This window comes from Erinaceus europaeus, chromosome 2, assembly GCF_950295315.1.
Source record: "Erinaceus europaeus chromosome 2, mEriEur2.1, whole genome shotgun sequence".
Lineage (NCBI taxonomy): Eukaryota > Metazoa > Chordata > Mammalia > Eulipotyphla > Erinaceidae > Erinaceus > Erinaceus europaeus.
The window spans coordinates 64,503,226-64,528,290 of NC_080163.1; the positions used below are offsets into that span (position 1 = coordinate 64,503,226).

Below are 25,065 nucleotides of genomic sequence, written 5' to 3' on the forward strand. Positions count from 1 at the left end.
ACTTGTCTGGATAACTGAGAAGCCAGAGTATTTGTTTCCCTCTATTTGGAGTTAGGTGATTCTGGTTGTAGAAGTCAACATCATACCAAGTAGGGGTTGGGTTACATTGGATCATTAAATCCTCATACTTTTCATATTAGAAAATTGCTTTAGATCTGACCCAAATGCTTAGAATTTACTATGATAATGAGTCACCAGTCATACTTTGACCATAGTAGGTATGAATTGACCAACTAATTCAGATTTACCTGGTTTACAAGCTTTGTCAAGCATACTGAGTGTTTAAAACAATGAACTGTTTAACTGAGAAACAATTTGTGATGATATTCAGCCTAAAAGATTTGGGTTTGATCTGGAAAAAGGAAATGTCCAGGGATAGATGAAGTGTGTTTAGCTTCAGTAATCAGTATACAATAGGACAGTGTCAAAGATCAAGTTTACAACCCCTTCCTGATGATCCTGCAGTTACGGGTCACTACTAAGTTATGCATCATGATCCCAAAGAAGTAAAATGTGTAACTAGGTATCAAAAAACTTCATTTTTCAAAGTTCTGAAAAGAAAGGGATAAAGAATATGAGAGAATGCAAAGTCAACTAGGAGAACCCCAAGATATCAGAAGAGGAAGCTGGGATCTACCCTTGAATTTTGGGACATTAAAAAATTGCAAACAGAGGGTGGAGAAGTAGCAGCAAAGCTAGAACAGCAAGGAAAGGTGGAAAGGCTGGAGAAAGGGATATTCTTTACCTGACTGTTCTTGACTGTCTCTAATTTAGTGCAGAAAAATCTTATTTCCAAACTAACAAAGGTAATAAGAATCTCATAATTTAGGGTGTGTGTGTGGGGGGGGTGGTGGTGGTGGTATTCCTCTTTAAGAATACTATACCTGGGAGTCGGGCCGGTAGCACAGCGGGTTAAGCACTGGTGGCACAAAGCGCAGGGACCCATGTAAGGACCCGGGTTCTAGCCCCTGGCTCCCCACCTGCAGGGGGGGTTGCTTCACAAGTGGTGAAGCGGGTCTGCAGATGTCTTTCTCTCCCCCTCTCTATCTTCCCCTCCTCTCTCCATTTCTCTCTGTCTATCCAATAGCAACAATAATAATAACTACAACAATAAAACAAGAAGGGCAACAAAAGGGAATAAATAAATATTAAAAAAAGAAAATTATATATAAAAAAAGAATACTATACCCTTTAATGTAATGAAGATGAGTTGAAACCCACTGATGACTTTTGTTCTAAGGAGAACTATGGTCCCAGGTGAAGGAACGTTTGTGCACTGTAGAATGTCCAGGCTCCTAAATTTCTCACTCACCATCCCACCCACTGTTTCACCAGATAAAAGCCAAAAGCTTCTTAGAGGAGATTTGATCTGAGTTAATAAACTCTATCATCAGATTGCACAATAAAACAGATTTTCCTGCATGCAAATGCAGTGGTTGCAAAGTTAACTCTCTTTTTAAATGTATGTTTTAATTTTTATTTATAAAATAAAAATATTGACAAGACCATAGGATAAGAGGAGTATAATTCCATACAATTCCCACCACCAGGACTCCCTATTTAACCCCTTCCCTTGATAGCATTCGTATTCTTTATCCCTCTGGGAGTATAGACCCAGGGTCATTATGGGTTGCAGAAGGTGGAAGGTCTAGCTTCTGTAATTGCTTCCCCACTCAACATGGGCTTTTCTAGATTGATCCATACTCCCAGCCTGTCTCTCTCTTTCCCTAGTGGGTCTGCCCAAGGAAGTCAGGTTGGCATCATGGTAGCATCTGAAACCTGGTGAGTGAAAAAGAGTTAAGATATAAAGCAAAACCAATTGTTGACTAGTCATGAGCCTAAAGCCAAGAATATTGCAGATGAAGATTTGGGGTCCCCATTTTGGAAAAAGCTGGTAGGTCTATTTTAGGTATATTCCAAGGGGCCCATGACTTTACTAGTTTTTGTCTTCTATGACAATGGGCAGGGCATTTGTTTAATTTCAGTAGAACTAGATTCTTCCTTTCCTCTTAGCTTATACCCTTTATTTTCACTTGGTTTAAGGTATAAATTTTGCGTCTTTTTATTTATTTGGTAATACAGAGGGAACTTGAGGTAGGAGGGAATGATAGGGAGCAAGAAAGAGAGATACTTGAAGCCCTGCTTCAGTGCTCCTGAACCTTCCCCCCTACAGAGGGAGAGCTGGGGTTTGAACGCAGGTCTTTGTGAATGGTTACTATTTTACACAGACACACTAATAAGCATATATGTTTCAAATATTTGAATGTAGTACCTTTAACATGAACTATTCTAATAGAGATACACATCTCTCTTATTTTTCAGAATTTTTGCTACTATCAAGGATATATTGAAGGGTATCCAAATTCTATGGTCATCATTAGCACATGTACTGGACTCAGGTTCTGACATTTAATTTTATATTTACAAAATTTGACTATTCTTTTGGGAAAAAATTGAAAAATTTAAATAATGTTCAAGGGTTCTAAGTCGAGGATGTTTATTGTGAGAATTCCATTGGAAAGTACAATGAAATAAGATGTCTCCTATCTTTATGTTCAATCTGATACATTTGAGACTATGGAATATTAATTTCTGGGTGAATAGTATAGCATTACTATTCTGTCTCATGTGGTAGTAAGTTGGTGGCTACTCAGTATTTTTTTTCTCTGTGTCACCAGTGTTACTGCTTGCAACCTCAAGAGTCAGATACAACAATAATCATGGTATTTAAAATCTGACAACATTTTATTGACACAAAGAACTTTATTCACATATATATTTTTTTAACTTGTAGGGGCTTACTGCAGTTTGAAAATGTGACTTATGGAATTGAACCCTTGGAACCTTCAATTGGTTTTGAGCATGTGATTTATAAAGTAAAACATAAGAATGCTGGTATTTCACTATATTCTGAAGATGTTGAGTCAAGAGATATTTCTTATAAAATACAAAATGTACAGGTATGTGCTTAATTGAGTATGTTACTATGCAGAATTTTAAAAATGGTGACTTTTTTCTATTAAATGAGCTCTCAGGATTAATAATTATAAGTAATAGAAATGCTCAGTAGATAACAGAGAAAACCAAGCTTATATTGAAAGCTTTAAAACTAGCCATCCCGGAGTCGGGCGGTAGCGCAGTGGGTTAAGCGCAGGTGGCGCAAAGCACAAGGACCGGTGTAAGGATCCGGGTTCCAGCCCCCGGCTCCCCACCTGCAGGGGAGTCGCTTCACAGGCGGTGAAGCAGGTCTGCAGGTGTCTATCTTTCTCTCCCCCCTCTGTCTTCCCCTCCTCTCTCCATTTCTCTCTGTTCTATCCAATAACAACCACATCAATAACAACAACAATAATAACTACAACAACAATAAAAAAAGAAGGCAACAAGGGCAACAAAAGGGAAAATAAATAAATAAATAAATAAACTAGCCATCCAATTTTCTGGAACAACCAAATGGTGACAATTTTAGTAACATACCTTTCCATTGATTTTTAATGTCTCAGATTCATTCTTTCCTCCAAATTCATTCTGTCAGAATTTTTAAAATTTGCTTGTAGATTTTGGTATATGTGCATGTGTGTGTGTGTGTGTGTTTCATTTTTTAATAACAAAAGATGATTGACATGATCATCACTGGCCTAATCTCTATTAAATTCTAGATTTTTTGTTCCTTCTGCATTTTTTTTCCTTAGGTAAAGGTAAAGAAAACATTGCAGACTCTAGAATAAGCACTGGAAAAATTTATTTTGTTTGTAAAACTTAATTATGTTTCCAGTTTTCTTCCAGTGCTTGTAGATGGTATATGATTTTAGTAGCAAATACTTGAGTTCTTCTATAAAAGTGATTCTGAACGCTATCATGAAAGTTTTCAATGGTGTATTTTTTTTCAGTTGCCTTTTTTAGGAAAAATAATGAGGACAGTATATAACAATTTTTTTCAGCAGTTAAAATAAGTACTATTTATTCTTGTTTTTCTTTTTTTCTCCTTTTTTTTCAGAGTCTAGCTCACATAAATAAATCAGAGTTCAAACTCCAGTAGATGTGACATTTCTGTCTGCTTATGTCATGATGACCTAGTTGAAGTCATTGTACTCAGATTCCACTTGTTGAAAATAACTGTTGTCCTGCTTAAATAATTCTGTCATTTCTATTTTTTTCTCCCTCAGGTGCTTTATACAAGGTTTAACTTCATTCTTCAGATAATTTCTTCCTACTATTCAGAGTATTAGTCAAAACTATATTACATTTTAATATATAATAAGCTAATAGAAATATATATATATGTACACACATTTTGTAGTGAGAAAGATTTCTTCACAGAAGGTAGTAATATTAAAACTTTGATACCAGTGAGATTATGGCGAATAGAGGAAACCTAATTTCTGTGTAAATTAAATGGTGATTTGATAAGTAAACGCAAAATAGGTGACAAAGGTTATCTTCTGGTAATACTTTGAAATATCTGATTTTACAATTATTCTTCAGTTTTGACATAAAATCTATAATGTTTTTCAGACATATAGACAACTCTCTCAATATATAGAAATTCATATTGTAGTTGAAAAAATTTTGGTAAGTATATTCTGACTTCTTTGCCTTATTTCAATTCATGTCACTATTCATGAGGGATTTAAACACTTGAAATACATTGAAACAAGAAATAAATGGTGACTTAGAGTGTATTTCTGTTTTCTTTTCTTTTTTCTCTACTAGGGACTTACACCTAGGTGATTTCATTGTTCCTGGGTTAAGTTTGCATTCAGATAGATGGATGGATGGACAGAAAGACAGAGTCGAGAAATGACAACACTGGAGTTTCTCTGATGTTTTAATTTATATCATGTGTGCCAAGATTTGAACCTGGGCTCCCCACATGAAAAGGCAGTGTCCTACACTTGCTAAGCTTTTTTTTTTTTTAGCCATTTTATGCATTTCATGCATTTCTAACAGATCAGAGCTGGAAATAAAACATCTATATGTATTATTTTATATATAGTTAAATTAAAATTATTACTACCTTTAGATTGCCCTCCAGTTTTTCTTCATCCTTGACATTCTCCTAATTCTCGATAATCACTGACCTTTTATTATTTTCATAGTTTTGCCTTTAACAAATGTCATTTTAGACTTACTTGTTTACATAGGCAAAAAAGAAAAAGGAGAGAGAAAAAGAGGCCATCACTGTGGTACATGAGATGCCAGGGGTAGAATATAGGACCTTACACTTACCAGTCCAACATTTCATCCACTCTGCTACCTCCTAAAGGCTCATGAATGAGATGGTACTGTTATATGTACTACAGAACCCAGAGAGACCCCTCACTTATTTGTTATATATAAACATAACAAAAAAAATGAAAAAAAAAAGAATAGCCCTCTGTAAAAAGGAGAGGATTCTCTTCAGACACCAAATCTTCTTACTTCTTGAATGTAGACTTCCCAGTCACCAGAATTGTTGGGAAATATGTTTGTTGGTTAAGCACCTAATCTATGGTATTTTTATTGGAAACCAAACAGACTAAGATACATGATTTTTCTGGAAATTGCAACATTCAGGGGAGAAAAAGAAGTTGTTTCTCTTAAAGAGTGAATCTATATTAAGTCATTCATGGTGTAGTTAGGTTTGCTTTCAGTCTACAGACTGAAAGAACTGAAAGTTCAGGACATTCTCCGTTGGTTTTTCCTGAGTATATGTCTTGCCTGGAGAGTCAAGAGTGAACGAAGGAGACCACAGCATCAGAGTTTCCTTCAATGTGGTGGGAGCCAGGTTCAAACTTGGGTCACTCACATGGCAAAGCAATGCAGGATCCAAATGAACTATTTTGCCAGCCCTTGCTGCTTTGAATATCTCAGTTTCCAGAAGAGTGTCAGCCCTGTTCTCTTCAGGATTGAGTAGATCTCGACCTGAAATCTTTTGCTCTACACATCTGCAGATCAGTCATTCCTCTGTTATTTTCTAAAGCAATGGATATTACCTGAAATCTGAGTTAGGGAGCTGTGAAAGTATTTTTTTTTTTCAGGAAATCTTCAAATAGAATAGAACATTATAATTAAGGTTATAACTAAGGTTCCTCTGGTTTGAAGGAGGAATCTGGAAGTCAGACTGTTGTCTCCTTCAGACTTATTTGTGCTACATTGAAGGACTAGGACAAGAGAGAGTAAAAGACACCTTGCTATCTTTTTCAAAGTTGTATTTTCATTATTGATTGGGCATTTATTGACTCGGGTTGATCTTTGTGTTCTAAAGCTTAAGACTATGTCAGCCTATTACTGATTTTAATTTCACATTTATGTGGCTGATGTCACAGACCTAAAGGATATTTTAAACTTCTTTTCTTGTTTTTATAAAGACTACTTTAAAAGTGTTATCAACTAATCCCAGTAGATGATTTATGTGGTAGTTTATTTATGAGAGAGAGCCAGAGTATCACTTTGCATAGGGGCACAAGATGTAAAATTAGGGACCTCATTCTTGCTAGTTTGTTGCTCTAGTGAATGTGCTACATCGCAAGGTCACTTGAATGATTTTTCTTAATGTACTGTAGACTGTGATTTTTCTGTGTATTATCTAATCATCTGCAAATATTGATAGTTTTATGTCTTTGCAAGTCTGTATAATCTCATATTATCATAACTCTTAATTTTTTTTTTAACTAGAGCACTGCTCTACTCTGATTTATAGTGGTTTGGAGAACTGAACCTGGGACTTGGGAGCTTCAGGCATGAGATTATCTTTGCATAACCATTTTGCTTTATCCCTGCCCTTTTTTTAAAGGAAAAACTTTCATGTCAGCACCACAGCACTTGATAGTAACTTTGATTTGTCATGCATGGCTTTTATTGAGTTAAGATACAGTCCTCCTATACCCATTTTATTAAGAGTATTTTTAGGGAGTTGGATGGTAGCCCAGTGGGTTAAGGGCAGGTGGTGCAAAGCGCAAAGACCAGCATAAGGATCCCAGTTTGAATCCCCTGCTCCACACATGCAGGGTAGTCACTTCACAAGAGGTGAAGCAGCTCTACAGGTGTTTTTCTTTCCCCCTCTCTTTTTTCCCTTCCTCTTTCAATGTCTTTCTGTCCTATCCAACAACAATGACATCAATAATAACTACAACAATGAAACAAGGGCAACAAAAGGAATAAATAAATAATAAAAGAGTATTTTAAAATAATAAGTGAATATTGATCCTTGTCAAATGCTTTTTCTGCATTCAAGTGGTTGTTATTTCTTTAGTTGATATACTATGTTATGTTCATTAATTTGCACATGTTGAGCCATCTTTGTATCCCCACCATAAACCCTACTTGACCATGATATGTGATTCTCTTAACGTACTATTGAAATCAGCTTGCAAATACTTTTCAGGGCTTTTGTAACTATATTCCTTAGGAACACATCTAATTTTTTGTGTGTCTTTTGCTATCAGAGAAATAATTTTTTATAGATTGGTTTGATAGCATTACCTCTTCTCTTCCTTTTTTAAAGAGAGCTTATAGTGTTTGTGCATTTCACATTCTGATTTTTTCATAATGAATACAAGTCTCTCTTTCTCTCTCTCTGTCTCTCTCTCTGTCTGTCTCTGTCTCTCTGTCTCTGTCTCTCTCTCTCTCTTTCTCTCTCTTTCACTGCCTGGATGGGGCTTCCATGATACATGATGAATCCACAATTCCTGACACCCTTTTTTTTTTCTTTTCTCTCTGTCTTTTTTTTTCTCTCTCTTTATTTTTGATAGGACAGAGAGAAATTGAGAAGGGAGAGGGAAAAACTGAGAGACACCTCTAGTACTTGCTTCACCACTCAGGAGACTTTCCCCATGCAGCTGAGGAGCTGGAGCTCAAACCCAGGTCCTCAAGAATGGTGATGTCTATACTAAGGCTTAACCAGATGCTAGAGCTGGCCCCATTTACAAATATTTCTGTAGTATTTAAGAGTGCTTAGGTATTACTAAATTTTTAATTTAAATTTTTCCTGTCATTAGTTTTTTTAAAAAGAACAACTAGTATTAATATATATGTGTAGATCTAAAATATGATTTATCTTTCAGTATGAACAGATGGGCTCTGATGTAGCTGTTGTCACACAAAAACTTTTCCAGCTAATTGGATTAACCAATGCTGTAAGTTACTGTTCTTTAGCACATTGATATTTAGTTATATTTTCTGTGATTTATTATGAGACTGCCTGGAGAAGGATGAACAATGGGTGAGCTCATTCATAGGTGGAACTTAAGAATCGAGGATATTTTGATACAATACACTAAAGCAACACACCAAACATACATTCAACATATGAGTAAAATCATTCAGTAGTTGTCTTTCATCTCTTTTCTTATCTTCCTAAGTATAATCATCATCCATGGAAATCCCTGGGGGCCCTCCTTGATACCCCCATATGGTGATGGGGTTCAAACCCAGGGTCATGCACCAGTGAAGAAGACTGGGCACACTACTGGGTGAGCTATCCGTGACCCCTCAATTTTTATTTTGATCCAAGTTTATTTTTCAGTTCAAATACTTTTGAGTTTGATGTGGTCCTTTTTATAAGGACCTAAATGAACTGATAATATACATTAGAAAGCTCAAGGAATTCAGATGTAGATATGTGAATCTCCTCAGAGTCCCCTTTATTTCTGTCAGTACTGGTGTCTGAAGTGTAGTGAGAACCTCAGTCTCAGACCATGCAGTAGAATTCTTTTGATGCCTTGTCCATCTGGTTTAATTCTTAGTTATTTCTATTTGAATTGAAAGAGGAAACTCTTTCTATTACCATCTTGCTGATATTTACCAATACTAATTATATATGAAAATTTACTGATGAAATAATTTAAATAAACTTCATTTGGGGTTTGCTTAAGTGTAAATATATCAAAATGTTCATTAAAACTTCATTAGTGACTTACTAATTATTATCAGCAATATATCTACTGTTCAGCTTGCTTTGTTTGTAATTACTAACATTTTATGAAATCCAATCCACATTTAAAGTTCAACTGTGTCATAAATCTCAACACTACACATTTTACATTCATTTATAAATTATCAAATGTGTTTTAGCTATGATGCTTGACTGTATTTTATACATGTTTTCTATTTTAGATTTTTACTTCATTCAATATTACAATAATTCTATCTTCACTGGAACTTTGGATTGATAGAAATAAAATTCCAGTAACTGGAGATGCTAATGAGTTACTACACAGATTTTTAAGCTGGAAAAAATCCTATCTTGTTTTACGACCCCATGATGTGGCATTTTTACTTGTGTAAGCTTATCTTGACATAACTATAGATTATAGAAAGAAAGCATATCCCAACATGGTCTATTTTCTGACCATTGCAAGGGAATAGTTAAAATATCTAGTGACATTTCTTTTTATGTAAGAATAATATTTTCAATAGTGCAAGTTTACATACAGAATTGTGTATAACAATGACTGTATTTGTGGTTTGTAATTAAAACTCCTTCGAGTTTGCATTCATATTATGTGACATATAGCCCACTAAATATGTCAATATTTTATTAGTATTATGTTTTATCTATATTTTATTAGCAGAGTAATTCAGGCTTCCTTTACGGTTTTATTTCCTTAAAATAAAAATATGCCAAAAATGTAAAATCATAATTTTACATGTTAGTATCCCTAATATACCATATACACCTTTAACGCACTTAAAAATATGAATTTAGAGGCTGAGTGGTACAAGACTTGGTGGTATACACACATTACCTTTCACAAGGACTTGGATTGAAGCCTTTCCAAACTCCTCTTGCAGTGGGGAAGCTTCATGAAAGGTAAAACCATGCTGGAGGTCTATATATCTATCCATATATTTTACAATCCTGTCTCAGTTTCTCTCTGTCTTATCAAGTAAAAAGAGAGAAAAAATTCCAAGAAGAAAAAAAAAAATCCAAGAAAAAAAAAACACTTTCAGTTTAAAAGGTTATTTTTCTCTTATTTATATTAAACATATGTATGTATGTTATTTTTTAAATTTTATTTATTTATTATTGGTTAGAAATAGAGATAGAAACTGAAAGGTGAGGGGGAAATAGAGAAGGCGAGAGACAAAGAGACACCTGCAGCTCTACTTCACCACTCATGAAGCTTTCCTTTACAGGTGGGGACCAGGAGCTTAAACCCATGCATTTAACCTGGTGTACCAACACCTGGCCGCTATGTTGTTATTTTTTAAGTCACATGTACTCAATTTTTAAATTATTTTCTTTCAGTCATTAACCACTATACTAAGATGTAAAACTACAAAATAAATGGAGACAGTGGCATTTCTCTATACAAATAGTAACTTAAAGAAAAAGAAGAAGAAAAAATAGGGGCCAGGTGGTGGTGCATCTGTTTAAGGGCACATGCTACAGTGCACAAGGAACCGGGTTCAAGCTCCCTGTCACCACCTGCAGGGGAAAGCTTCATGGGTGGTGAAGCAGTGCTGCATGTATCTCTCTGTCTCTCTCCCTCTCTCTTTTCTCAATTTACCTCTGTCTCTATCCAATAACAAATAAATAAATAAATAAAATTTTAAAAGAAATATTTTTAAACAGAAAAAAAAATCATGAAAGCAACCTCATTTAAGTAGCACCTAAGAGAAGTAGGTATTTAGGAATCCATTTAACAATGCAGATGAAAGGCTTCTACACTGAAAATTTTTAGTATGAAGAGGAATTTTTATGTTTTTTTTATTTTTTTTAATTAAGAAAGGATAAATTAACAAACCATAGGGTAGGAGGGGTACAACTCCACACAATTCCCACCACCCAAAATCCATATCCCATCCCCCCCCACTGATAGCTTTCCCATTATCCCTCTGGGAGCATGGACCCCGGGTCATTGTGGGTTGCAGAGGGTGGAAGGTCTGGCTTCTGTAATTGCTTCCCTGCTAAACGTGGACATTGACTGGTCGGTCCATACTCCCAGTCTGCCTCTCTCTTTCCCTAGTAGGGTGGGTCTCTGGGGAAGCGGAGCTCCAGGACACATTGGTGGGGTCTTCAGTCCAGGGAAGCCTGGCCGGCATCCTGATGGCATCTGGAACCTGGTGGCTGAAAAGAGAGTTAACATACAAAGCCAAAGAAATTGTTGAGGAAAATTTTTTGAAGGGACAATAGAAAGTTATACCAGACTCTTGGAGTAGAGGAACTAACATTATTTAAAAAATGGCTAATATGTGTGTATGAAAAAATTGTGGTGTATATCTACAATGGATTACTATTCACCTATTAAAAATAATGAATTCACCTTCTTTACCTCATCTTGAACGGACCCTGAAGGAATCATGTTAAGTGAGATAAACCAGAAAGAGAAGGATGAATATGGAATGATCTCATTCATAGACAGAAGTTGAGAAATAAGAACAGAAGCAGAAGCATGAAGCAGAACTGGGAATGGAGCTTTGGTGCAAATCAAAGTAATGGGCTGGGGAAACTTACTATAGGTACATGATAGTGGAGCAGGACCCAAGTAGGGAGTAAGAGTGTTTTGCAGAAAACTGAGAAATTCTACAAATGTACAAACAACTATATTTACTGTTTACAGTAAACCATTAGTTCCTCCAATAAAAATGGCTCATAAAAAAATCACACATATTCAATATAACTCCTATCAAAATTCTAGTCAACTTATTTCAAGAAATTGAATTAATGCTATATGTTGTATCTGGAACCACAAAAACTTAGTCTACAAAGCAGTCCTGAGATAAAAGAGTAATAACAAAAGAGTCCTTCCTGCCTTGGAATGGATTGCATGACTACAGAACTCAAGGCCAAATGGCACTGTAATAAAAATAGACACTCAGATGTATGGAATAGCACATTCCAGAAATAGGCCCTCACATACAAGGACAGTTATTTTGTGATCCAGAATATTAGAGACTCAGAGTACTAAGTGGAAAAGGAAAGCCTTTGCAACAAATGTTGAGAAATCTAGAAAGCTACATGCAGAAAAATAAAACAGGATACCCACATCACCTTATAAAACAGTCATCTCAAAGTTAATCAAAAACTTGAGTTTCATGCTGACAGTAATAAAATACATAAAAGAAAATATCAGAAGAACACTGCATGGTGTCCGCTTCAGAACCTTAGTTTAAAATGCAGGCCCAATAATAAGAAAAACAAAAGCAAAATAAACTAAATGTACTATATGAGACTGAAAATCTTCTGCACAGCAGTAGAACCACAACCCAACCAGAAAGACATTTTAGGAACTAGAAGAAAAAGTTTGCATTCCATAAATCAGAAAAAAAATTAATAACCAAAATACGTAATGAACTCACAAAACTCAACAACAACAAAAAGCAATCTCATGAAAAAAAAATGAGAAAATATATGAGCAGACTCTTCACTAAAGAAGATAGCCAGATTGTCAACAGGCATATGAAAAATGTTGAGACTGACCTACATTTAAAAAAAGGTGAGAGAAAAAAAAAAGTCAAGTGCTGGAAAGGATGTGACGAGGAGGGAACACTTTTACTATCAGTGGGAATGTAAATTAATCTGGTCCTGTGGAAATCAGTTTGCAGATTCCTCAAAACATTAAAGTCTACTTACGGTACAGTTTGACAAGTTTATCCCTTGGTTTCTATCCAAAGAGCCCAAGAACACTCACTGAAAGAGCTATATGCATGCCTAAGTTTACGGCAGCACTACCTGTAGCAGTCATATTATGGAAGAACTGAAATGTACAATGACAAATGTGAATGATCAGGCAGTGGCATACCCTAGAGGGAGCAAGCATTACCAAGTACAAGGACCTAGAAACAAGTTTTTTTTCCCCAACTGCAAGAGGGAGGTCTCAAGAGCAATAAAAGAGTGCTTTATCTGTCTCTCTCCCTCTCTATGCCATATCCCCACTCTCAGTTTCTCTCAGTTCTATCAAACAAGAAGAAAATAAAACCTTAGCGTAGACACCAAGCCTCAGGAATAATCCTGGCAGCAAATAGAAATAAGTAAATAAACAAATAAATACAGTGGAATACTACTCAGCTATAAAAAATGACATTTTTCTGCTACAACATGAATAGAATTGGAGGGAATCTAGTTGAGTAAAAATAAGCCAAAAGAGAAGAATGAATAAAGCTGATCTCAGAGTTGAGGCCTAAGAAACAAAGCAAAGAATAATACAGGATGGAACTTAAACTGTGATCTATCCTACAGATCTGGGAACTCAGAGAGTAAAAGTAGTTAACAAGCAGTTGGAGTTGGACATCTAGTAGCCTGACTTGGAATAGCATGATGATTTATTTGGTGGTAGGTGAGGTGTAATGACAACTGTCTCAGGAAAATAAGTCTAGGAGATTTTTTTTCTTTCATAGCAACATTAAGTGCTAGTTTTTTTATTATTTATTTATAAAAAGGAAACATTGACAAAACTATAGGGTAAGAGGGGTACAACTTCACACAATTCCCACCACCAGAAATCCGTATCCCATCTCCTCCCCTGATAGCTTTACTATTCTTTAACCTCTCTGGGAGTATGGACCCAAGGTCATTGTGGGATGCAGAAGGTGGAAGGCCTGGCTTCTGTAATTGCTACCCCACTGAACATGGGTGTTGACAGGTTGATCCATGCTCCCAGCCTGTCTCTCTTTCCCTAGTGAAGCAGGGCTCTGGGGAAGCGGAGCTCCAGGACATACTGCTGGGGTTGTCTGTCCAGGGAAGTCTAACTGGCATCATACTAACATCTGGAACCTGGTGGCTGAAAAGAGACAACATAAAAAGCCAAACAAACTGTTGACCAATCATGAACCTAAAGGCTGGAATAGTGCAGATGAAGAGTTGGGGGGTCCTCCATTTTGTAGATGGCTAGTAGGCATATTTATATTCCAAAGGGCCTGAAACTAAAAGCAGGATTTGACTAAATTTGGAGTAGGGCACCAAAGTAAAAACCCTGGGTTGAGGGTGGATGCTCGGCTTCCCTTGGCTGGGGGGGAGGGTTGGGATTATTGGACATAGTCTTTTGGTGGTGGGAATGGTGTTTATGTACACTCCTAAGTGCTAATTTTTAAATAACTTTGTATAACCTATGAATGATGGTATAGGTATACAAGTCAAAATGGGCCTTGGCAGAAAAAACTTGCCCACACTGCTGTAAATCAACATTTCCCAAATAAAGTGATACTAAAGCTGGAAAAGATTTTTTTTCCTGTCACACAAATGTATCAGATTTTGCATGCTCCTGGTAAACTTTTACCAGAATAAAAGATTTCACTTCATAATGCAAATTTTCCCATTTATCAATTACACTATTCTACTTCATAATTTTTGCATTTTATTACATTAATAATTTAAGAATTCTTTCAACTTTAAATAACTACATAATCTTCAGAATTGTCTGCAAATATTTATTAGCTTGAACTTCATTTTTGTTTTCAATTTTATTTAAAATACTGTACATATTTGATAACTTCTTATGCTTTGTTATTCTGTTACATAGGGATAGTCTTTAATTTAGTATATAAATCTATAAAACATCTTAAGTATGCTTGCATTTACACACACACATATATATATATATATATGTTTCTAATCACTTTTTAAAACTTAAGTTACAGAGAAAAATCAGAATATGTTGGTGCAATCTTTCAAGGAAAGATGTGTGATGAACACTATAATGGAGGTGTTGCTCTGGTATGGTCTAGCTTAATTTGACTAAGATGTATTGGTAGAATACTATCTGGATTTATTTATAGCTGAGTATTATCTTATTATTTAAAACTATGCTATGTATCAGTAATGGTTTTTTGAAAGCCTTGCCCTTACTATTCATAGAGATGTCTGAGCTATACGATGTCCTTATTAAACTTACTACATAGTAACAGTTTTGTACTTTTCCTATGGTTTAGGAAGATCATTCTCATTATTGAACTATTGCTATTGTTATCTTTGTTCTGTCTTTAATGTAGCAAAGAAATTCAGTTCCATCGTAATTTTTTATGGATTATTAACTATTTATATTTTTGAAAGGAGTTAACCCATTTTAACTTTATTTGAATTCTTTCCTTTTAAGTATTTGATTTTAGTAGCACATTAATAAGTATGCTCATGGTGTTTTTTTATTTGGTCAACATTTAGTTGTTGTTAACAATATTATATAAGGATACTAGCTTGTTCCTAATCAAAAGCTCAGTAGGCTCCAACTAGAGGAAAGAGGTCAAGAATAAAGTGCTTTTCTTATCCTGAATTTAATTGCTGGAACCCCATAAAGCAATAGTATATTTTTTGATTTGCTTTATTTTTTTTTTGCAGTAAAAATTACATTTTTAAGGTTAGAAGTCTTTTCTGTGAGGAGGGTAAAAACTGATAAATTATTATTATTTTTTTACATAAGGAACTAGGGACTAGTTCATTCTCCATGAAATTTAGGGTTACACTTTTCACATCTTTCTTATATTGATAAATGGTATATGTAAAATATTAAGCCCACAGAAATTGTACTTCATTACTTAACATAATAGATAACATCTGTCAGTTTTTTTTAATTATCTATATTTATTTATTTGGATAGAGACTGCCAGAAATCAAGAGGGAATGGAGTGATAGAGAGGGAGAGAGACAGAGAGACACCTGCAGCCCTGCTTCACCACTTGTGAAGTTTTCCCCCTGCAGGTAGGACCTGGGAGCTCAAACCCAGGTCCTTGTGCTCAACCAGGTGCACCACCACCCAGCCCCCCTCTGCTGGTTCCAACATGTACATATTTTTGATAAACTGCATTATTTTCCCAGAAAATTTTTTATTTCCTAAAATGTATGTGCATATATGTTCTTTTCCTCAGCACCCCAAGACTGTAAGTCTGGAATCACTTGCTGTTATTATGGCTCAGTTACTGAGTCTTAGTATGGGAATCTCTTATGATGATGTTGATAAATGCCAGTGCTCGGGAACTGTTTGCATAATGAACCCAGATGCAATGTAAGATGCTCTCCTATTGCAGATTCTATCAGATAAGTTTGGTGTACAGTCTAAGCTGTGAAAATAACTAGTCATGGCGGAACACAGAACAATAATGTATCATAATACTTGTGCTGCTCATCTATTTCACAGTGAACTGTAATCAAGTATTTTTTTCTCATATGTGATCCAACCTACATCTGTCACTGTTTTTACGATTTTGAAATTTAATGAAGTGTGGATTAATAAAATTAGCAGTTTCTTTCTGTGATAAGCTAAATACAGGCTTGTGATCACTATATTAGAATGGTCTAATAGTATTGCCAAGTCAAGGAGATTCTTCCGTCTTCATCCTTTCTGGCTATGTCTGAATTATTGGCATGTTTTACTTGTCAGATGCTGATTGCAGAAACCTGTTATTCTCTTTTAATCCTGGACACTGGCGTTTCAAGTGTTCCACTCACACTTCTAAAATCCTTTTTTTTTTTTTTTTTTTTTAATATTTTTATTTTATTTATTTATTCCCTTTTGTTGCTCTTGTTGTTTTTTTTTATTGTTGTAGTTATTATTGTTGTTGTCGTCGTTGTTGGATAGGACAGAGAGAAATGGAGAGAGGAGGGGAAGACAGAGGAGGAGAGAAAGATAGACGCCTGCAGACCTGCTTCACCGCCTGTGAAGCGACTCCCCTGCAGGTGGGGAGCCGGGGTTCGAACCGGGATCCTTATGCCGGTCCTGTGCTTTGCGCCACCTGCGCTTAACCCGCTGAAAATCCTTTTTTTTTTAAAGTCTTTTTTAAAAAGTGTTTTTATTATCTTTCTTTACTTTTTTTTTTTAGAGAGGCAGTCTGAAATCAACAGGAAGGAGGAGATCGAGAGACAGAGAGAGACACCTGCCAGCCCTGCTTCACCACTCACAAAGCTTTCCCCCTGCAGGTGGGGACTGGGTGCTCAAAGCTGAGTCCTTGTGCTTTGTAACACGTGTGCTCAACCAGGTGTGCCACCACTAGGCCCCCAGACTTCTAAAATCTTGTGATTTTGGTTACTAGTTTCATTAAAGTCAACTGCACAATGTCATCGAATTGCAACAAAATAGAGGGCTCTAGTTACTCTTTTGTTCCTCTTCCTCCTCCTCTTCCTCTTCTCTTGCATCACTTCGTCCTACTACTCCTATTCCTCTTATTTGTCCTAATGGACAATCCTTAGAGGTATATTTTTCTTTCTCATATTTATTAGAAAATTAAAATACTCATCATTTATAACCCCAAACTTGATGATACTCTCCAATTCTAACACACATTATCCCTTCACTCTCATCCTACAGTCATTTTCTTACTTTTAATTATTAGTGATTTAAAAATAATTTAAAAGATTTCTAAGATAACAGGGGTAAAATTCCATATACTTCCCACCTCCAGAGTTTGTGTCCCATCCCCTCCATTGGAAGCTCCCCTATTCTTTATCCCTCTGAGAGTATGGGCCAAAATCCTTTATGGAGTTTAGAAGGTGGAAGGTCTGGCTTCTGTAATTGCTTCACCACTGGACATGGACATTGGCAGGTCAATCTATACCCCCAGTCTGTTTCTTTCTTTCCCTAGTGGGATAGGGCTCTGAGGAAGTGAGGTTCCAGGACACATTTTGCAAGTTGTCTGCCCAAGGAAGTCAGGATGGCATCATAGTAATGTCTGCAACAAGATGGCTGAAAGGCAATAAGATAAAAAGCAAGACAAATTGTTTAATAAACAGCAACCCGAAGATAGTGATAGAGCAGATGAAACTAGGGGTCTTTGTGTGAGAAGAAGCTAGCAAGTTATTTTAGGTATGTTCCAAGGAGCCCATGACTTTAGTGATTTTTGCCTGGGCCTAATAGTTAACATGCAGGCAGACTACAAGTATTGTCTAGGAAGATGGAGTCAGAGTTGAGAATAGGACTAGAAATCTGGATAAGGCCAAAGTATAGCTCCCAAATATTAGGAAAGTATATAAATATGATTAACTATTAACCCCATTGATCTGAGAGCTATAGTCAATATCTATTCCTATTTAGCACAGACGCCTGTGTAACATCTGAGTTCTTGCCAGTCTTAGCTCACAGTCCATGGTCAAAGCTAGGAGCATTCTAGGCTGCCCTCATTTCAAGACCATTCTTCCTGGAATGGCAGAGTAAATTGACCCAGCCTCCTTTCAGATTATTGGAGTTGAAAAGTTGACATCTCAGGCTTGCTTTCTCTGGATACAGTCCGAAGTGAAACGTGGTGTGGTGGCACTGGTTGCACTGATTTAGTTGAGATCAGCAGAAGCATTATCACTGGGTATGAGATCAACAAGAGAGTCAAGAATTACAAGCAGGGGGTCGAGCTGCAGCGCAGCAGGTTAAGCTCACATGGCATGAAACTCAAGGACCAATGTAAGGATCCTAGTTCGAGCCCCACCTGCAGAAGGGTCACTTTGCAATAGGTGAAGCAGGTCTACAGGTGTCTATCTTTCTTTCCCCATCTCTGTCTTCCCCTCCTTTCTCTATTTATCTCTGTCCCATCTGGCAACAACATCAGTAACAATAATAATAATGACCACAACAATGATAAAAACCAGGACAACAAAAAGGAAAATAAATAAAATATGTATATATAAAAGAAATACAAGCAAAGTCCCAGAGGTTCCAGCACTGGGAGAAATACGTATTTTAAAGAGAACAAGGAAGATTCCTTCCTGTCTTAAGAGTTTAAGAAGACAATAGATAATTATTATTATAACCAAGTTATTTGGGGACTTGGTTTATTTTGAAAATATCATAGTTAGGATTTACTATACCATGCATGGTCTCACCATGACTTATGTCATTTAATGCTATTTACAAATAACTGTAACTTAGATACTGATAGGATCAGTTGATTCTGGTTGACCTCATCTAACCTGGTAGGTAATTTATTATTTCATAAACACATTATTATTAGAAATGCTTTAGCAATTTATTCAGTGTCAGAATTCAATCAGTTTACAAATCTGAAACATTAAGTCCTTAGATTTAAGGAAACTCAAAACTGAAATCTATGAATTTAAAGAACTCAAGAATTCAATAATGTCCCCTGAAAGATTGAATAAATAGTGATATATATTCCCACCACCAAAGGTCTGTGTCCCTACCCCCACCCTTCTATAGTGGAACTGAAAATCTACCTTTCCCACCCGGAGTTTCTTACATTGGTACAATATTCCAAACCCAGTCCAAATTCTGGTTTGTGTTTCCCTTTCTGTTCTTCTTTCTCAACTTCTGTTTATGAGTGGGATCATTCAATACTCCTCTTTCTCTGGCTTACTCACTGAACATAATTCCTTCAAGCCCCATACAAGAAGCTGATGTCACCACTTTTAACAGCTGATTAATATTTCATTGTGTATATATACTACAACTTTTATCTGTTGTTGGACACTGAGTTGTTCCTAGGTTTTGGATATTAAAAATTGTGTTGCTGTGAACATAGGTGTACACTTATCTTTTTGGATGGCTGTGTTTGACTTCTTATCGCTTAGGAGAGGAATTACTGGGTCATATGGAAAGTCCATTAATAGCCTTGTAAGTGTTCCCTAGACTGCTCTCCACAGGGACTGGATCAATTTATGTTTCCAACAGCAGTACAGAGTGTGCATTTGTTCCTTTGTCCTGGCAAGCTCTCAAGCATTTGTTGTTGCTATCATGTGTGATGTATGACATTCTCACAGGGGTAAAGGGTAGCTCATTGTCTTTATTTATTTATTTATTTATTTATTTATTTATTTATTTATTTATTTTTATTTGCTTAAGAACCATAATTTTCATTATCTCTCAAGGTTTTGAGTCTTGACTGGATACATCTAGTTGATTCTCTCTTGGGTTGTCTCATGGGAATGGACTTGGATGGTGATTAGGGCAGGAGCTATTTTGAGGATGACTCAGGTTTTGATTAGGAAGAAATTCCTATGGGGACAGTTACCCCATCCATATGTAGCTATTGAAAATGAACTTTTGTGACAGTAAATTAGCACAAACAATATGGAAATTTCTAAAAACAAACAAACAAAAAAACACCTAGAAGTGTAAATACCATACGATGCAGCAACAAACACTACTAGGCATACAAATACCTAAAATAAATTAAAGCATTAATTTGAAAGAAAGTATGCATTCTTGTGTCCATAGAAGCTTTTTCACAATAACCAAGACCTGGAATTAATCCAAATTTCCATTATCAGACTGGATAAAAGAGTTACCATTTAATTTCCCAATGGAATGCTACTCAGCTATTAAAAAAAAAAAAGAAGAAGAAGCAATGCCATTGACAACAACATAGATGGAACTTGGATTATGCTAGGTCACATAAGTCAGAAAGTGAAAGATATTTACTGAACTCTACCACTCATATGTCAAATATAAACAACTAAACAAGTGAATGGACTAAATACAACTAACTCTTAGATGGAAAATATGGTGTTCTCCAGAAGGATAGGGGAAAGAGGGTGGGAGGAATTGTAGGGAGCATAATTCTAAGAGAGTGATGGCACTAAAATGTTGACAGTGGATGCAGTGAGACCTGTACACATGCAGAAATGTAGAACTGCCTGCACTCTTGAAATTTACAGTAATGTAAATCAGTGGTAAAGTGATGAAATACTATATAAATTAGAAAAATAAACACAAGAAGATATAGGGCTTGCACGTTAGCTCATTTAGTTGTGTGCCTCCCTTGGCATGCACAAAACCTAGGAGTGAAACCATGAAGTACCAGTGGAAGAACCATGGCACTAGAGAAAGCTTCAGTGTCACTGTGTCTATTCCTCTGTCTGTATATTTGTATTTGTCTAGTTGTCTGTCTTGAAATGTCATCCCAGAGTGGTGAGATCATAAATATGCATGAGCTCTCTCAAACTAATGTACTATACTCTGGAACACACACACACATACATACACACACACACTTGTTCGTTTAATAATTGAATAGGGCTAGCAAGATAAGTCTTGTGGACTAATTTAGGGATAAGTCAATTTATTTTCAAATATTTATGGATTACCTTGATGCTTTTTACTATTGACTCTTTTAAAATATTTTAAAATATAATATACTTTTTAGATGTCATAATTTTGTTCAGTTTGTGTAATACCAGTACTTAGTTTAGTTTTCTTTTGTTTTTCATGTTTTGCTGATTCCATGTTCATGCTTCACAATAAAAGTAGGGGTGTGAGTAGAGGTGATGTTTTTCCATTTTTAGTAAAGATGTTTCAAACAATGTCTGAGTTATACTTTAATGGAAATTTTATTATTTTGGTTGTAACTAGTATTGTTCTTTCTGAAAAAGTGAGAATATTGGACACATTTCGTTAGAGGTTAAGAAAAAGGTTCTTGCATTAATTATTATCCTTCTAATGCAAGTGAAAACATTGTACTTTTCTGGCAGTGCATTATAATTTTGTGGTGAAAAAAATGAATGTCTACTAGTTTAATTAAAACTATGTTTACTCTGTAATTAATGTTTACTATGTGAGATCTATATTTATTGGGACATAATTCATATTTAAATGTCTCTGCAAGTTAAGGCAAGTTAAGAAAAGGCAAAGTAATAATGACTTAAAGAGTCTCAATTAAGTTAGAATTTTTCCACTGGAAGGCAATTTGAAGTATTTTAATTTCAAGTATTTTTTTATATTGTAGTTTTCATTCCCAGGGTCATCTCATAGCTTAGGATAGAAGCAATACCTATTATAATTAAAATTATAGTCCTCAATCAAATAAAGTGGGTCATAAAAGTATAGCTGTCACATTAATTCCTAGAAATTAAACTTACGGGTTTATTTTAGTTAAGGTATCTGGTTCTAAATATACCTACAATAGTTTACCTAAGTCATTATACAAAAAGTGATATATATTCGAGATGAAAGCAGAAGTTCTATTGGAAAAGCAAAACGACTTCTAGATAATAGGAATATCCAATAAATCTACAAAAATTCAGTTTGGTCCCCTGATTGGTTGTAATTAAATTTTCTTTATTTATTAGATAGAGACAGCAAGAAATTGAAAGAGAAGAGGGAGATAGAGAAGGAGAAAGACAGACCCCTATAAGCACTGCTTCGCCACTTGTGAAGCTTTCCCCCTGCAGGTGAGGACCAGGGCCTCAAACCCAGGTCCTTGTGCATTATAACATGAGCTCATCTAGGTGCACCACAACATGACCCCTATTGTAAAATTTTAGTACTATTAAAGCACTGTTATTTTCATTTAGTTTTAAGTATTCATCTGAATTATTATAAATGTAATAGTAATCCATTATTCTTGGTTTCTGTGATCAAAGGACATGTTCAACCTGAATGTGACCACAAAAAAAATAAAATTGGTGGTTTGTCCCCAAACTTCAGCCTTTTTATGGGCCTCATGTGAGTGATATTTTCCTGTAATACTCTCAGGAAATGACATTTAAGTCTGGTGCTTAAAATGAAATAATGTAATGTTAGCTATCACTCGAATAAAAGTGCAGACTTTCATGATGCTAATGCTATTCAGAAGATAGAAACTTTAATGAAACACTGACCCAAAACACTATAATTTACAATGAGTGGTCTTGTACTATGAACTGATTTGTTTTGTTTTGTTTCAGTAGTAATCAACCTCTTAAGCTCTGTGCCAATGAACAGAAAATTCAGAGCAATTCTTCTTCTGGATATATATATATATATATATATATATATATATATATATAATTATAGAAGAATATTATCAACCAATAGATCAGTAAATAAAATCTGTTGTTGACAAGTATCTTAAAGAGAAATAAGTGTCATGGATGAAAAAAATAGCAATAAGGGGGCTAAAGAGATAGCTCATTGAGTGGGCTGGAAGCATTGCCATACATACAACCACCTTCAAAACCCTGGCACTCATAAGAGTGCTACCAGATTGGGGGAAGCTCTGCTACAGTAGTCTCTGTCTTCAGAACAAAACAAAACAAACAAAAAACCAAAAAAAACAGGAGTAGTTGTAAAAAAAAAAATCAATCATTTTCTTTTTTTATTATATATATTTATTTATTTATTATTGGATTCAGACAGGTATTGCGAGGAGAAAAGAGAGAGACAGAGAGATCTGCAGCATGCTGTACCACTAGTGAAGCTTCTGCAAATGGGGACCAGGTGTTTGAAGCTGGATCCTTGCACATTATAACAGGTGCATCCCCACCTGGCCCAAGGAGTTGTAAAATTACTCAGTTATTCATGCAGCAGGCCCTGACACTGAAAAAAAAAAAAGAAAAAGTATGGATTGTTATTTTCAGTGTTTGTGCAAACACAGCCCAATGGCAGAATATGGCTAAGAAAGTCATGTTACTTTGCAGCTGTTAAAAATGATATGATCATCTCTTTTGCAATATAATGACCAGAGTAGGGGGGGGTGGGGAAATACAGTGGTGCAGTCTCAGTCAAGCACACATATCACCATGAGCAAGGACCCAGACTCAGTTTCCAGCTCCCCATCTATAGGGAGAATGCTTTATGGGCAAAGAAGCAGGTCTACATGTGTATCATTCTCCACCTTTCTCTGTCTCTCCACTCTCAATTTCTCTCTGTCCTGTCAAATAAAAAATAGAAAAAAAATGGAAAAAATTTTCTGCCAGGAGCAGTGCAGGCACCAAGCCCTGACAATAAACCTGGAGATGATAAAATACAATAAAATAAATGAATATTCTAAAAAATAAAATAAATATTCTGATCAGAACTTAAATGTACCATGCTGGGTGAGAAAAGCCAAAGATAAGACCAATATCAAATGATCTCACTCATAGTTGGTACTTGACAGTAAGGGAAAACATAACATGATAATTGGACTGAGTTTGTATTATTGCACCAGAACAAAGATGTCAGTGATAAGAGAGACATGGATAAAGGAACCCCAGGCTGAGAAAGCCTATGTTTTTTTTTTTTTATTTATTTAAGAAAGGATTAATTAACAAAACCATAGGGTAGGAGGGGTACAACTCCACACAATTCCCACCGCCCAATCTCCATATCCCACCCCCTCCCCCGATAGCTTTCCCATTCTCTATCCCTCTGGGAGCATGGACCCAGGGTCATTGAGGGTTGCAGAAGGTAGAAGGTCTGGCTTCTGTAATTGCTTCCTCGCTGAACATGGGCATTGACTGGTCGGTCCATACTCCCAGTCTGCCTCTCTCTTGCCCTAGTAGGATGGGTCTCTGTGGAATCAGAGCTCCAGGACACATTGGTGGTGTCTTCAATCCAGGGAAGTCTGGCCGGCATCCTGATGACACCTGGAACCTGGTGACTGAAAAGAGAGTTAACATACAAAGCCAAACAAGCCTATGTTTTACTCCATAATTGAAAACAAAAAGTGTTAGAGAAGTCGTGTATCCTGGAGTTTAGGTGTTAACTCTAAGTTAGGGAAACAGATCTTTGAAATGATAGGAATAGGTGTTATTTAAAATATAGAATTGTGTAACATTACCTATACATATATATGAAAAAGAGAAAAGGCCAATTGCTTTTGTTACTGCACATAATTATAGCATTAAGTCATGAAGACAGCATAAAGTAGTAGTACATGCAACATACAGGACATGTGTGTGTGTGCTTTTAAAATTTTATTTATAAAATGGAAATATTGACAAGACCATAAGATAAGAGGAGTACAGTTTCACACAATTCCCACCACCAGAACTCCATATCCAGTCCCCTCCTTTGATAGATTTCCTATTCTCTATCCCTCTAGGAGTATGGACCCAGGGTCATTATGGGATGCAGAAGGTGGAAGGTCTGGCTTCTATAATTGCTTCCCCGCTAAACATGGGTGTTGACAGGTCGATCCATACTCCCAGCCTGCCTCTCGCTTTCCCTAGTGGGGTAGGGTTCTGGGCAGGTGAGGCTCCAGGACACACTGTTGGAGTCATCTGGCCAGAAAAGTGTGATAGGACATTTTATGAGATAGGGACTACAAGAAAGAGCAGTGAAATGAAAAACTGTAATTTATTAGAGCCAATTCCCAACTAGATACCTAAGCCAAGTATTAAATTCTTATCCATTTAGTTTCTTGTACACAAGCAATGAAAAGTAACACTATAAAACAAAGCTTTAGGACCATGTGGTGGGGTGGTACACCTGGTTGAGTACACTCATTACAATGTGCAAAGACCGAAATTTA

The 25,065-nt window shown here is 36.0% G+C and overlaps 1 protein-coding gene across 3 annotated transcripts in view; it reads left to right on the forward strand.

Annotated features, from left to right (window-relative positions):
* Positions 1 to 25,065, forward strand: part of LOC103107907 (disintegrin and metalloproteinase domain-containing protein 2-like) — a 152,928-nt gene that overhangs the window by 102,317 nt on the left and 25,546 nt on the right. The window contains exons 5-11 of one of the 3 annotated variants that reach the window (XM_060182179.1): positions 2,323 to 2,399; positions 2,795 to 2,960; positions 4,513 to 4,569; positions 8,043 to 8,114; positions 9,094 to 9,260; positions 14,554 to 14,635; positions 15,781 to 15,917. The exons of the other annotated variants lie outside the window; for them this stretch is intronic. Of the exons in view, the coding sequence (XP_060038162.1) occupies positions 2,323 to 2,399; positions 2,795 to 2,960; positions 4,513 to 4,569; positions 8,043 to 8,114; positions 9,094 to 9,260; positions 14,554 to 14,635; positions 15,781 to 15,917 (758 nt within the window). The remainder of the gene's footprint in view (positions 1 to 2,322; positions 2,400 to 2,794; positions 2,961 to 4,512; positions 4,570 to 8,042; positions 8,115 to 9,093; positions 9,261 to 14,553; positions 14,636 to 15,780; positions 15,918 to 25,065) is intronic. 3 annotated transcript variants of the gene reach the window in all.